General features: G+C 48.8%; 2 protein-coding genes across 2 annotated transcripts; both read right to left on the reverse strand.

The window, feature by feature from the left end:
- Window positions 1–6,106: 6,106 nt before the first annotated feature.
- Window positions 6,107–7,373, reverse strand: LOC149353093 (polyadenylate-binding protein-interacting protein 1-like). Its single transcript, XM_089577283.1, has one exon. The coding sequence runs from the start codon at window positions 7,371–7,373 to the stop codon at window positions 6,180–6,182; it is 1,194 nt and encodes a 397-aa protein (XP_089433409.1). The 3' UTR covers window positions 6,107–6,179.
- Window positions 7,374–13,827: 6,454 nt separating this feature from the next.
- Window positions 13,828–14,817, reverse strand: LOC149353094 (polyadenylate-binding protein-interacting protein 1-like). Its single transcript, XM_089575760.1, has one exon. It carries the CDS (start codon window positions 14,815–14,817, stop codon window positions 13,828–13,830), a length of 990 nt encoding a protein of 329 aa, XP_089431886.1.
- Window positions 14,818–15,584: the final 767 nt, after the last annotated feature.

Genomic DNA, 15,584 nt, shown 5'->3' on the forward strand with positions numbered 1-15,584 from the left:
AGGGTGACATGTCTCATCGCCTGCTGCCACCTGCGGAGACGAGCGTCTGCCAAGCGTCTGCCGTTCAACCGCGCCTCGCTCTTTTGTCAACCGCGGGGTGACGCCGCAGCAGGTGTCCGCCTTTGGGGCATTTCCTTGGAACAAGATATGGAATCCACCTGGCCGGAAACGACTAGACCGACAACATGCCCTTCTGGACACTTCCGAGTATTCAAGGGCCTCAGCGGCTGAAGCGAGGTGACGACGCTGCAGGTGTTCGCTCTTGGCGTTTCCTCGAAACAAGATATGGAATCCACCTGGCCTGACGGGCCACTTCCGAGTACCCAGGGGCCTCAGCCGAGGAAGACGACGAAGCGGTGAACGACCTTGGAGCACCCGGCCCACGTTCCTTCCTCCTTCGGCACTGCGGCGGTGCTCCTGGACCCGATGCCTGGTGGGACACGCTACTAGCCCGGCAAAACATATCACCGCTCTGCTATCGGCGGAGTGATACGTAGTGATCGGCGAAAGCGAAGAGTCCACGCATATTTTTATTTCCGTGGGCCTAATTTGCAGCTATGTAGTCTCGTACTAGACCTATTTGTTCACGGAAACCTAAAAGAAACAAAATAACAGCGAAATCAAGGTCGCCACGCGACTGCCAGAAAGGCATTCCATGCGTTGGTCGACTCCTTCCATCGTATGCGGGGTATTAAAAAAAAAGCGGGAGCCGGCCGTTAATTCGATTTAATTAGGGAAATAGGCAACAGAGGGAAATAAATCGAAGTTTCTAAGAATGCTGGGAACGTGTAGGTAGATTTTCAGCGGCAAGAAGACGAGTTCATATTCCTCTTCAGTGCACCTTTAAAGCACCATCAAAAACTAGCCAGTTTAGCCCTTTTTCATCGTTTCTACTATTCATTTCCCTTAAGCGTCTACTCCCTGTTTTCAACTCTTCACAAAAAGTCAACAGGTGTCATACCCTTGCCCAAAAACACAACCATTTGCCCAGTCGTTCTTCATCCGAACAGCAAAAGATTGGAGCGGCCTTCCCAATGCCGCTGTAATAATAGATAAGCTTGCATTCAAAGATAAGCTTAAATCATTAAACACATTTTAGGTTTTCGTGTACCTTTCCTCTCTAACGTTGACCTATTGCACTTTGTTTTACTATGCGGTTTTTACTGTTCTCTAATCCGTTATTGAAGCGCTTCTTCCTGTCTTTTATTAATGTCTTGTTTTTCCTTTCTTTTCGAAAGCATTTGAGCGTTCTGCATTTTGATTTTCTGAGCTGTTTACCAGTTTTATTTGTATTTTGAACCTTGATGTTGCCATGGCACAGAATATGTTCGTTTTTTGTTGATATTTCTGCACACTCCACCCCTCATGTAATGCCCGTTGTTTGGGGTCTCTGAGGTACTAAAATAAATAAATAAATAAATAAATAAATAAATAAATAAATAAATAAATAAATAAATAAATAAATAAACCTGTAGAACGTAGAACTCAGTGAAATAAGGCAGCGGCTAACACGGCGAACGTACAAATTAGGGGACTACTTGACGCATCACAGACGAAAAAGCTTTCCATTTCTACGTCAAAAATGACATCTCGCCCTGTGAAAGCCCGAAAACGGACGTTCGGGAAATCGGGAAAATGTGCAAAGGCTTTAAGAAGGGGCGGGGGAGGGGGGGGGGGGGGGCGGTCGCCCCTTAGGACCGCCTTTGTGGGTGGTACGCCGTAGTACGCCTATGGCTGCTGTAGGTCAGATCTAGGACTGCCTGAGTCAAGCGTGCCGTGAAAGCAGCTCCACGGTCAGCAATGATAACCGCAGCGGCGCCATGACACAGCACGATGTTGTGTAGAAAAAAGTGGCTACTTCGACAGCAGTTCGGTTTGCAAGTGCCGTTGTCTCAGCGTACCGCGTCAAATAACCGATCACGACAGCAATGCAAATTTCCAGTGGATGACTTCGGGAAAGGGCCGAGTAGGTCCATTCCTATTTGCTGGAAAGGTGTCTTCGGAGGCGCTATGGGGTGAAGAAATCCGGCGGGTATGAAGGATGGAGTCTTGTTGGCAGTCGCGACAGGTTTTGACGTATGTCCGCACTGATAGAAGTAATCTGGGCCAGTAGTACCTCTGTCGAATACTTGCTAATGTACGACTGGTTCCCAGGTGGCCGGCAGATGGTTTGTGTGGCAAGCGCTCACGATATCGGGTCGCAGGTGTGTCGGGACTACGAGCAGAAATGTTACGGTCCGGCCTTTTTTTCTCCACATCCACATATATGGAGGGCATGTCGGCCAGGGTTCTGTTAAGGCGTTCCACCAAGCCATTTGTCTGTGGGTGGTCAGTGGCGGTCCCAGCGATTGGCTTTAGGGGGGGAAGGGGGGGGGGGGGCGGACCTCCGTGTACCAAAAAAAATAAATAAAAAACACGATTTTTTATTTACACTGTACTTGTACAACAATGTTCCTGCACTTTGTTGATGAAAAATTGATGGCGAACGATAAGATGTTACACCATTACTCCCGCTTCTAATGCTAACGGTTACGTGAACAATATTCATATGTAATGCATATCTATTTATGATTTATATATGAATGTTGCTCACGTAACCATTAACCTATATTTCATATATATTTGCGCGGCGGTCGAATTTTGATCTAAGAAAAATTCTAGCGGCCCGTATATTCTGCGATGTCAGAGCTCGTTAAATAACCACCGGTGGTTGAAATTTCCGGAGCCCTTTATTTCGACGTCCGTCATAACCCGAGTCCCTTTGTGACGTGAAACTCCCATAAAACACACTAACAAAACATATGTATTTATCTCAAATATTTAAATTTGAATAATAGTGCCAGTCATGACGCTCAAAAGTAACTGTAGGGGCACGGCAGGACCACGATACCTCGATGATCACGTACGAATTGCACTCCTATAGCTACCAACCTGTTGTATAACTGGTAATGTTGTAAGACAGTATTAGGTTACAACGTGACTTACTAGGTGTAGAAATATGGTGTGTAAAATGGTAAATGTGTTTAAAATATTGCTAAGTGTAAGTTCATGCACTTCCATAGACGCTCCAACTTAATACCAGATAGCTACTGTATCTGTGGTTCTCGTTTACATGCTACTAAAGCTTAGAAATATCTCAGATTACACCTGTCTGACGCTCTTACGTGGTCAACACACATCAACCACACCACTGCAGCATCCAGCCGATCCCTTGGCACTCTTCAACGCTCAATGAAGTTTGCCCCAGCACATGTAAAATTACTAGCCTACAGCACATAATGCGCCCCAAATTAGAATATGCAGCCGCCATTTGGGACTCACATGAGGAATACCTCTCTGAAAGCATAGAAACTATTCAAAATCCCGCCATTAGATATGTTCACTCCGATTATTCATCCTACAGAAGTGTAACCGATCGGAAGAACCGATCCAGCTTGCCATTATTACTCGATCTACACGTATCGAGCGTTCTTGGAAACTTATAATTATTGCCCTGTGCGACCAATTTCCCTAATTTAAATTTGATTGACGTCGGACTACCACATTTTTATTGCGAAAGCAATATTACGACCGGTTTCAGCTCTTCGCGTCGGGGCGGCCGCGAGGCACGTTTGACTTGACTTGACTTGAATCATTATGGGATATTCTTGGGGGGGGATACTGGTCCCGACGTATGTTGGCCTTGTTCACGGCATCACTCTTGGGGACCAGGGGGAAGGGAAGTGGGAGTTGGGAAGGGTAAGGGGAGGGGGATTTGTAGTCGCCGCTGTCTCCAAGCTTGCCGAAATCCAGGGCACACGTATCCAAGAGGTAGGCAGGCCCGCCGCAGCGACAGGATCGCACCAGGAAAGGGAAGATAAACGGCAGCACGCTGGGAGTGGCGCGCGCACGTTGGGGGCTTGCTGGAGGCAAGCAGCATGGCCTCCGACCAGCTGGAAGGCTAGCCAGGGGCCAGGAAGGACTGCATGGCAGCCGGGGCTGTCAGCAGGACACTGTTGAAGGGCGGCGCGAGGCGCTGCCCTCGCCGCGCTCTCGCCAGCTGCGGAGTGTGGAGAGGAGGCTGTAGAACGAGGGAGAGGGGGTATAAGGTGCTGGTTGGTTGGTTGGTTTATGGGGTTTAACGTCCCTAATACCCCTGTCACACTAGCAAATTTAATGTCATTCGAACCTAATGGCATTCGATGCATCGAATGTCATTCGGTCTCTTTCCGTGCTACACGGAGAAAAGTAATGTCATTCGAAAATGATGGCATCGACGATCAGAGAAAAAACAATAGTCCGACCGAACGTCATCAGCGCGCATAAAAGATGTTTGAAATTGTTGTGCAGTGTTTCAAAAGCGGGTGAGAACATTTGTGTGCCGTATTTATTATTATTTGCGGCCATTCTGCACCGCTTTAGCCATCAAAAGCCAAGCCAAGTACAAAGTCAACCACAAATCCGATAAATGTAAACAAACAAAATGGCTGACATGGCGGCGCGCGGACACGCGCGGAGCTTGGAAATGACTTCCAAAAGGTGAACTGCTCAGTTACGTCTTTAAGTACCTTCGAGCTTAACAAACATGGCACGCCAGCCAGCAAGAATCACGCATCCCAAAATGACCGACGGTCGCGGGAAAGACGCTGCTTCGCGCTCGGCCGCTGCTGTAGGCTGCTGAGATCGAGAGTAATAGCTATCCACGACAGCCTGGTGTGAACAGATTCACACCAACATTAACTTTTTTTTAGCAGAACTAAATAAATGCACTTTCTAGGTTTGGCAGTGTGCACATTATTTTTTCGCGTCGCTTGTTCCTGCTGCGTATCTGGTGTCCAGAGTTCGCATTCGGTTCGAGATCGAATGCGAATGAGTTCCCCTAACTCATTCGATGGCGAATGTCATTCGAACCTAATGACATTGCATGTTTCCGTGTAGCAGTCGATTAATGACATTAGGTGCTAATGTCAATCGATTGGAATGACATTAAATTTGCTAGTGTGACAGGGTTATAAGGCTATGAGAGACGCCGTAGTGGAGGGCTCCGGAAATTTCGACCACCTGGGGTTCTTTAACGTGCACTGACATCGCACAGTACACGGGCCTCGAATTTCTCCTCCAAAGAAATTCAGCCGCCGCGGCCGGGATCGAACCCGCGTCTTTCAGGCCAGCAGCCGAGCACCATAGCCACTGAGCCACCGCGGCGGCGGGTATAAGATGCGTTCGCTCGCTTGCCGGCTCCATCGTTATGCCGCCTGAAAAACAGAAAGGGAGGCTACGTCGGCTTGCCGAAGCCAGGAAATGACAACGGGCTTCGGACACAGATGAAGAACGCGAACAGCGCCTTGCTAAGCGGCGCGCTCAAGACGCTGCTAGACGGGCGCACCGCGCCTCTATCGAAACCGAATCGTCTACAACCGGTGATGATCCCGAATGGAACGCTATGGATGCTTACGCAACCTACCATGTTTAACCAAAGCTAAACCTTAGCAACTTTTCTCAAGCACGCCTCCGAAGGACTAACTCGGGAATCGACACCCCTCACTAGACACTCAGAGCGTGCCAAGTGCGGGGAAATAGGAGCGCTCACCGAGTGATTTCCAAAGGAGGAACACCTCAGCAAATCTATAATACAGGCTTGATCAGACGATCTGCACACAAAGCCTCCTCAGCCGAACTGCCGGACGTCAGAAATCATTTTGAAGAGAGGTGAGATGGCCTGCACCGCAGTCTGGGCAGCATCCGGGTTGTTCAACCTGGTGACGACCCTACCCGAAGGGACGAACCGCAGCCGTGGTCTCGTGGCAGAGCACCCGCCTCGGCTTCGGGAGGTGGTGGGTTCGACTCCCGCCGCCGGCCGGGTACCCACCGGTTTTCTCATAATGGGTACAAGCTATGCCCCGGCCTGGTGCTCGGCTTCCCAGGGTTGCATTGCTTGGGAAAGGAGCCTGCGCCTTCAAATCCCGGCGCTGTGGGCAAAGAGTCACGTGGACAAAGCGAAATAGATGCAGAAAGCTTGTTTAGAAAAAAGGAAAAGCACAAAGTGGCACCACACTTTCCCCCCCAACCCCAATTCACACAAACATAGGGAGGAAAAAAATACAGTTAAGAAAACACTGGGTACTGTCCTGCACTTCCCCATCTTCGCACCTCTCGGCCAACCCACTCTGGTCCCCTCTCTTGCCGAGATGGAGAGAGCTTCACTGTCCCGATTCCTTGAGGAATTCTTCGTAGGCTGCCGCAATCTCATCGTCCATGTCGTCATTGCAGCAGTTGTTGGCGTAACCGCTTCCATCAGACATTTCGATGTTCCCCATCCGTTCTGTGAGGAGGACCTCTTGGATAAACGTCTCCTCTTCACTGGAGACCGGCACGCCGTCGGGACCACAAGTAATGGGAAGGCTGTCATCCGCCTGGCCAGCCGATGCGGAGCTCGAGGACGACGAAGAGCGGCCCCAGTTCCTCTCACGAAGTTCGAGGACATTCTTGACCATCGGCGCCGCGGTCGGGTCAATGTCCTTCTTGTGAGAGATCTCGCAGAGCTTCTCAAACACACTGTCGAGGGCACAACAGTCGGTTTCGGGTGAGCCCACCTTCTCATAGTCCTCCAGGCAGGCGCCAGTAAGTTTCAGCACCTGGATGGTGCATTTGATGTTCTCCTTGGTGAGCGACTGCAGAAGCGCGTGCATCATGTTGGGAATGGAGGCGGCCAGGTGCTTCACCTTGTAGGAGTGGGCCTTCCGCAGAAACACCATCTGAGAGAACAGTTCAGCAATGAACAGCAGCAACCCGCGCAGGTAGGCGTCGTCAAAATCACCGGACCCCAAGTCGTTTCGCTGGACGCACTCTTTGTGACACCGGTCTAGAAGCATGTTTGTAAAGTCCTCCTCCACGCCTCGAATGTGAAGGTTGCTCCCAAGATGGTTGCACAGGCGTGCCGCGCTATACCTGAAGTTAGCCTCTTTCAGTCCCTGTTGGAAGATAGTGTCGACCACCTGACAGAGACCGCCAGCGTCGGTAATGCCACTCAATATGCTTGTGACGTCTTCTATTTTGGAGTCGAACTCAGCAGGACACAGCGTGACGTCGTCAATGAAGCTCATGAGCTCCAGCATTGCATACTGGTTCGCGTCCTGTGACTGTGGTGAAGGTGGATAGGGTGGGCAGGGCTCTGCAACTTCCTGTGGCAGAGGGACTCTGAAATGCCTTGGTACGAACACCGGGGCCTCTGGTGAAAGCGTGCTTTTCAGCACGAATGATGGCATGCTTTTATCGTCAGAGCAGTCTGCCGACGCTGACCCGCCTTTCGGTGATTGTCGTAGCAGTGTGACCGCTGGCCCGGGAACGACGCCGCTTGCTGTCTTCGGGGTACCGGAGTTCCTCCTTGAATCCATGTTCACCCGCGATTCGGAGCTTGGCGGGGGGGCCTTGCGATGTCACCTCGGAAAAAGGCGCCCAGGGGAAGGCTGGCCTACCACAGGGAGTTCCCCTGACCAGGAGAAGACGTCGACAGCCGCCCCAAGACCAACGGCAAAAGCCCTGCAAAGGGAAGAACACGCAAACAATCACATTCTTCTTCTTCTTCTTCTTCTCCACAGTAATCATGATACATACCCACGCGGGGGGATTGGCCAACGTACGGTGGTGAATGCCAACGTAGTATATGTGCGGAAAAAGAAACTAAGTAGAATGGTAGAATGACTGAAATTAGAAAATATATTAATTGGTGAAATTTTAAAATAAAATAAACAAATTAGATATGCGAAGAATAAAATAAATTACGCTTTTGGGACATGCGGTGGAATTTTATATGGAGTTAACACGGTAAGCGACCACTTGCAATAATGTAATCATGAAGGTAGCCGCAAATAGTGCTTAACGAGAATCCCGTGGCGCTCGCACCAAACTAGAGCAGAACTGGTAGAGACAAAGGGAGTCCTAACCTCGAAAGGCAGTTTTCTTCTTCTTCCTCTTAAACCATGGCACATCCTCTTCTTCTTCTTCTTCCTTTCAAGACGTGGCACATACCCACATGGGGAGATTGGCCACGGTGTAGTGTAATAAACAAGGAAATTTGCGTAGGCGATTACGACAAAAATATCAGAGCCAAGCGGGAATTTTGAAAAATGTATCGATGAAAAACGACAGAAGATTATTTAAAGTTAAATAACAAAAAATATTTTGAAGAAAAAAAAGAAAAGCTTCAAGAATTTTGAAAGAGTTAGCAAATAGACCTACCAGTAGCAATTATGTAATCATGGAGAACCCCACAAACTGCACCCAAGCAAATCCTTTTGAGCTCGCAACGAACGATAATAACACTGGCAGCGATAACAGGAGCCCAAACCTAGAGAGAGGGACCTCCAGGTAAATCTTTCTCTGAAGTGCGAACATTTGAGAATATAGGAGGAAATGGTCTTAAGATTCAACGTCCCCTCATCAGCCACATAAGTTTGTTGGTGACCACACACAACTGCACAGATACAAATTTCAACTGGGAATAGTGCATCACAACCGCGTCATTGATACCTTACACAGCCTTACAAGCACTGAAACCTGGAAATCACCAGCAGACTGAAATTCGGGACGGGATGTGTCACTGACCCGCCAAGAGCTGACCTTGCTAAGTAATCAGCAACCTCGTTTAATGAATACCTGCAAAGCCAGGAAAACAAACAAAACGGACCTCTTTTAAAGCAGATGAGACAAAAAATCGCAGGAAACGGCTCAAAAAATCTTTTGTGAAGTTTCAAGGGAGACTAAAACTGACAAACAATCAGCCAAGTATTCAAGAAGCGTAGCTTGTTGGGCCAGTTGGTGCATTGTAAGTGGGAAACCAGCGGAAAGGACGCGTTCACAAGCAGGAGAAGTACACAGGACAACGCTGAAAACACAACTGAAATATTCTACATTTATCGCCAACAACAGAACAGGGTGCACATGCGCGAGATCAAAACAACAAGAACAAAATTGATCAAGCGTTGAAAGATAGCATGTGGCAACCTATGTCCCATTCATGAAACTGTACTCTTTTGCCGTGAACCTGACAGAGCTGTCGCTGACGCATCCAGAACCTAACTGCTTCATTTTGAAGGCTTCCAAGATTTCTCGTTCTGTCTGCGTTTTGCCGCGGCCGATGATTCTGACATTTTGGAACAGAAGGGTGCAGTCTTTGCAGTGGCTGCAATGTCTTGGCAGATTTGCTGTGTTGCCTGGCTGTAGCGAAGTGCGGTGCTGCCTCATACGGTCGTTGACGCATTGACCTGTTTGACCTATGTAGGCCTTGCGACAGGACAGTGGAAGCGAGTAAAAAACATCGGTTGTGCATTTGGTGAACATGCTCTGGTGCTTGACATTACATTTATTTTTACTGCGAAAGCAATACTGCGCTAGATTTTGAGCCTTCAGCGTCGTCCCGGCGGTTCCACGTTTGACCTTTAACTTGACCTCTGTTGTGGCGTTCATTGATGCGCTCAGACATAGACAGAGTTGTACACTGCGTTGATTTGGAGGAAAGGAAAGGCGCCTTACCAACTCTGTGGTTTAGTGGACACCTCAATAGCACTTTAAGCTAATTCCGGCGTTCCGTGCAGCACTCAGGCTTTCGCCTTTCACTACTGTAGTCGCTAAACTTGCTCGTAATTTGCTTTCGCAACCTTCCGGGCTTAACCAAGCTAAGCCTCTGCCAATTTTTTTTTAATTCCCACCAAACGGTGGGAGGAGCCGACCAACCTTTCAGCCAGTCCCGTGGCGGCTTGCCGCTGTTGTGTTTCTACCCCCCCCCCACCCCAACTCTCTTTGTGTGTTCCCGTCACACCTGTCTCCACTTAGGCCATGCCCAGATGCAGTGCGTGTTTCTGCGAAAGTGGTCTTTCTTCATGCACGCGCTCCCATGCAACCTCCTGACAGGTGGAACCGAACACGAGGGACGCATTCGACTCTTGGATTCCACGTACCACCACTTCTGCCTAACTGCCACGACGTGTTTTCCGGAGTTCCCCTTAAACGGCACCCAAGGCAGCAGTATTGACCCTGCGACTTTGTGTGTGTGCATCTGTCAGGGTGACATGTCTCATCGCCTGCTGCCACCTGCGGAGACGAGCGTCTGCCAAGCGTCTGCCGTTCAACCGCGCCTCGCTCTTTTGTCAACCGCGGGGTGATGCCGCAGCAGGTGTCCGCCTTTGGGGCATTTCCTTGGAACAAGATATGGAATCCACCTGGCCGGAAACGACTAGACCGACAACATGCCCTTCTGGACACTTCCGAGTATTCAAGGGCCTCAGCGGCTGAAGCGAGGTGACGACGCTGCAGGTGTTCGCCCTTGGCGTTTCCTCGAAACAAGATATGGAATCCACCTGGCCTGACGGGCCACTTCCGAGTACCCAGGGGCCTCAGCCGAGGAAGACGACGAAGCGGTGAACGACCTTGGAGCACCCGGCCCACGTTCCTTCCTCCTTCGGCACTGCGGCGGTGCTCCTGGACCCGATGCCTGGTGGGACACGCTACTAGCCCGGCAAAACATATCACCGCTCTGCTATCGGCGGAGTGATACGTAGTGATCGGCGAAAGCGAAGAGTCCACGCATATTTTTATTTCCGTGGGCCTAATTTGCAGCTATGTAGTCTCTGACTAGACCTATTTGTTCACGGAAACCTAAAAGAAACAAAATAACAGCGAAATCAAGGTCGCCACGCGACTGCCAGAAAGGCATTCCATGCGTTGGTCGACTCCTTCCATCGTATGCGGGGTATTAAAAAAAAAGCGGGAGCCGGCCGTTAATTCGATTTAATTAGGGAAATAGGCAACAGAGGGAAATAAATCGAAGTTTCTAAGAATGCTGGGAACGTGTAGGTCGATTTTCAGCGGCAAGAAGACGAGTTCATATTCCTCTTCAGTGCACCTTTAAAGCACCATCAAAAACTAGCCAGTTTAGCCCTTTTTCATCGTTTCTACTATTCATTTCCGTTAAGCGTCTACTCCCTGTTTTCAACTCTTCACAAAAAGTCAACAGGTGTCATACCCTTGCCCAAAAACACAACCATTTGCCCAGTCGTTCTTCATCCGAACAGCAAAAGATTGGAGCGGCCTTCCCAATGCCGCTCTAATAATAGATAAGCTTGCATTCAAAGATAAGCTTAAATCATTAAACACATTTTAGGTTTTCGTGTACCTTTCCTCTCTAACGTTGACCTATTGCACTTTGTTTTACTATGCGGTTTTTACTGTTCTCTAATCCGTTATTGAAGCGCTTCTTCCTGTCTTTTATTAATGTCTTGTTTTTCCTTTCTTTTCGAAAGCATTTGAGCGTTCTGCATTTTGATTTTCTGAGCTGTTTACCAGTTTTATTTGTATTTTGAACCTTGATGTTGCCATGGCACAGAATATGTTCGTTTTTTGTTGATATTTCTGCACACTCCACCCCTCATGTAATGCCCGTTGTTTGGGGTCTCTGAGGTACTAAAATAAATAAATAAATAAATAAATAAATAAATAAATAAACAAACCTGTAGAACGTAGAACTCAGTGAAATAAGGCAGCGGCTAACACGGCGAACGTTCAAATTAGGGGACTACTTGACGGATCACAGACGAAAAAGCTTTCCATTTCTACGTCAAAAATGACATCTCGCCCTGTGAAAGCCCGAAAACGGACGTTCGGGAAATCGGGAAAATGTGCAAAGGCTTTAAGAAGGGGCGGGGGAGGGGGGGGGGGGCGGTCGCCCCTTAGGACCGCCTTTGTGGGTGGTACGCCGTAGTACGCCTATGGCTGCTGTAGGTCAGATCTAGGACTGCCTGAGTCAAGCGTGCCGTGAAAGCAGCTCCACGGTCAGCAATGATAACCGCAGCGGCGCCATGACACAGCACGATGTTGTGTAGAAAAAAGTGGCTACTTCGACAGCAGTTCCGTTTGCAAGTGCCGTTGTCTCAGCGTACCGCGTCAAATAACCGATCACGACAGCAATCCAAATTTCCAGTGGATGACTTCGGGAAAGGGCCGAGTAGGTCCATTCCTATTTGTTGGAAAGGTGTCTTCGGAGGCGCTATGGGGTGAAGAAATCCGGCGGGTTTGAAGGATGGAGTCTTGTTGGCAGTCGCGACAGGTTTTGACGTATGTCCGCACTGATAGAAGTAATCTGGGCCAGTAGTACCTCTGTCGAATACTTGCTAATGTACGACTGGTTCCCAGGTGGCCGGCAGATGGTTTGTGTGGCAAGCGCTCACGATATCGGGTCGCAGGTGTGTCGGGACTACGAGCAGAAATGTTACGGTCCGGCCTTTTTTTCTCCACATCCACATATATGGAGGGCATGTCGGCCAGGGTTCTGTTAAGGCGTTCCACTAAGCCATTTGTCTGTGGATGGTCAGTGGCGGTCCCAGCGATTGGCTTTAGGGGGGGAAGGGGGGGTGGGGCGGACCTCCGTGTACCAAAAAAAATAAATAAAAACAACGATTTTTTATTTACACTGTACTTGTACAACAATTTTCCTGCACTTTGTTGATGAAAAATTGATGGCGAACGATAAGATGTTACACCATTACTCACGCTTCTAATGCTAACGGTTACGTGAACAATATTCATATGTAATGCATATCTATTTATGATTTATATATGAATGTTGCTCACGTAACCATTAACCTATATAATTCATATATATTTACGCGGCGGTCGAATTTTGATCTAAGAAAAATTCTAGCGGCCCGTATACTCTGCGATGTCAGAGCTCGTTAAATAACCACCGGTGGTTGAAATTTCCGGAGCCCTTTATTTCGACGTCCGTCATAACCCGAGTCCCTTTGTGACGTCAAACTCCCATAAAACACACTAACAAAACATATGTATTTATCTCAAATATTTAAATTTGAATAATAGTGCCAGTCATGACGCTCAACAGTAACTGTAGGGGCACGGCAGGACCACGATACCTCGATGATCACGTACGAATTGCACTCCAATAACTACCGACCTGTTGTATAACTGGTAATGTTGTAAGACAGTATTAGCTTACAACGTGACTTACTAGGTGTAGAAATATGGTGTGTAAAATGGTAAATGTGTTTAAAATATTGCTAAGTGTAAGTTCATGCACTTCCATAGACGCTCCAACTTAATACCAGATAGCTACTGTATCTGTGGTTCTCGTTTACATGCTACTAAAGCTTAGAAATATCTCAGATTACACCTGTCTGACGCTCTTACGTGGTCAACACACATCAACCACACCACTGCAGCATCCAGCCGATCCCTTGGCACTCTTCAACGCTCAATGAAGTTTGCCCCAGCACATGTAAAATTACTAGCCTACAGCACATAATGCGCCCCAAATTAGAATATGCAGCCGCCATTTGGGACTCACATGAGGAATACCTCTCTGAAAGCATAGAAACTATTCAAAATCCCGCCATTAGATATGTTCACTCCGATTATTCATCCTACAGAAGTGTAACCGATCGGAAGAACCGATCCAGCTTGCCATTATTACTCGATCTACACGTATCGAGCGTTCTTGGAAACTTATAATTATTGCCCTGTGCGACCAATTTCCCTAATTTAAATTTGATTGACGTCGGACTACCACATTTTTATTGCGAAAGCAATATTACGACCGGTTTCAGCTCTTCGCGTCGGGGCGGCCGCGAGGCACGTTTGATCTTGAAGGGCGGCGCGAGGCGCTGCCCTCGCCGCGCTCTCGCCAGCTGCGGAGTGTGGAGAGGAGGCTGTAGAACGAGGGAGAGGGGGTATAAGGTGCTGGTTGGTTGGTTGGTTTATGGGGTTTAGCGTCCCTAATACCCCTGTCACACTAGCAAATTTAATGTCATTCGAACCTAATGGCATTCGATGCATCGAATGTCATTCGGTCTGGCCAGCCGATGCGGTGCTCGAAGACGACGAAGAGCGGCCCCAGTTCCTCTCACGAAGTTCGAGGACATTCTTGACCATCAGCGCCGCGGTCGGGTCAATGTCCTTCTTGTGAGAGATCTCGCAGAGCTTCTCAAACACACTGTCGAGGGCACAACAGTCGGTTTCGGGTGAGCCCACCTTCTCATAGTCCTCCAGGCAGGCGCCAGTAAGTTTCAGCACCTGGATGGTGCATTTGATGTTCTCCTTGGTGAGCGACTGCAGAAGCGCGTGCATCATGTTGGGAATGGAGGCGGCCAGGTGCTTCACCTTGTAGGAGTGGGCCTTCCGCAGAAACACCATCTGAGAGAACAGTTCAGCAATGAACAGCAGCAACCCGCGCAGGTAGGCGTCGTCAAAATCACCGGACCCCAAGTCGTTTCGCTTGACGCACTCTTTGTGACACCGGTCTAGAAGCATGTTTGTAAAGTCCTCCTCCACGCCTCGAATGTGAAGGTTGCTCCCAAGATGGTTGCACAGGCGTGCCGCGCTATACCTGAAGTTAGCCTCTTTCAGTCCCTGTTGGAAGATAGTGTCGACCACCTGACAGAGACCGCCAGCGTCGGTAATGCCACTCAATATGCTTGTGACGTCTTCTATTTTGGAGTCGAACTCAGCAGGACACAGCGTGACGTCGTCAATGAAGCTCATGAGCTCCAGCATTGCATACTGGTTCGCGTCCTGTGACTGTGGTGAAGGTGGATAGGGTGGGCAGGGCTCTGCAACTTCCTGTGGCAGAGGGACTCTGAAATGCCTTGGTACGAACACCGGGGCCTCTGGTGAAAGCGTGCTTTTCAGCACGAATGATGGCATGCTTTTATCGTCAGAGCAGTCTGCCGACGCTGACCCGCCTTTCGGTGATTGTCGTAGCAGTGTGACCGCTGGCCCGGGAACGACGCCGCTTGCTGTCTTCGGGGTACCGGAGTTCCTCCTTGAATCCATGTTCACCCGCGATTCGGAGCTTGGCGGGGGGGCCTTGCGATGTCACCTCGGAAAAAGGCGCCCAGGGGAAGGCTGGCCTACCACAGGGAGTTCCCCTGACCAGGAGAAGACGTCGACAGCCGCCCCAAGACCAACGGCAAAAGCCCTGCAAAGGGAAGAACACGCAAACAATCACATTCTTCTTCTTCTTCTTCTCCACAGTAATCATGATACATACCCACGCGGGGGGATTGGCCAACGTACGGTGGTGAATGCCAACGTAGTATATGTGCGGAAAAAAAAACTAAGTAGAATGGTAGAATGACTGAAATTAGAAAATATATTAATTGGTGAAATTTTAAAATAAAATAAACAAATTAGATATGCGAAGAATAAAATAAATTACGCTTTTGGGACATGCGGTGGAATTTTATATGGAGTTAACACGGTAAGCGACCACTTGCAATAATGTAATCATGAAGGTAGCCGCAAATAGTGCTTAACGAGAATCCCGTGGCGCTCGCACCAAACTAGAGCAGAACTGGTAGAGACAAAGGGAGTCCTAACCTCGAAAGGCAGTTTTCTTCTTCCTCTTAAACCATGGCACATCCTCTTCTTCTTCTTCTTCCTTTCAAGACGTGGCACATACCCACATGGGGAGATTGGCCACGGTGTAGTGTAATAAACAAGGAAATTTGCGTAGGCGATTACGACAAAAATATCAGAGCCAAGCGGGAATTTTGAAAAATTATCGATGAAAAACGACAGAAGATTATTTAAAGTTAAAT

Source organism: Amblyomma mixtum, chromosome 3, assembly GCF_055824585.1.
Source record: "Amblyomma mixtum isolate Tamu chromosome 3, ASM5582458v1, whole genome shotgun sequence".
In the NCBI taxonomy this organism is placed as follows: Eukaryota; Metazoa; Arthropoda; class Arachnida; order Ixodida; family Ixodidae; genus Amblyomma; species Amblyomma mixtum.

Coding starts and splice junctions, on each gene's coding strand:
- LOC149353094 (XM_089575760.1), bottom strand. CDS start 14,817: ATGGATTCAAGGAGGAACTCCGGTACCCCGAAGACAGCAAGCGGCGTC.
- LOC149353093 (XM_089577283.1), bottom strand. CDS start 7,373: ATGGATTCAAGGAGGAACTCCGGTACCCCGAAGACAGCAAGCGGCGTC.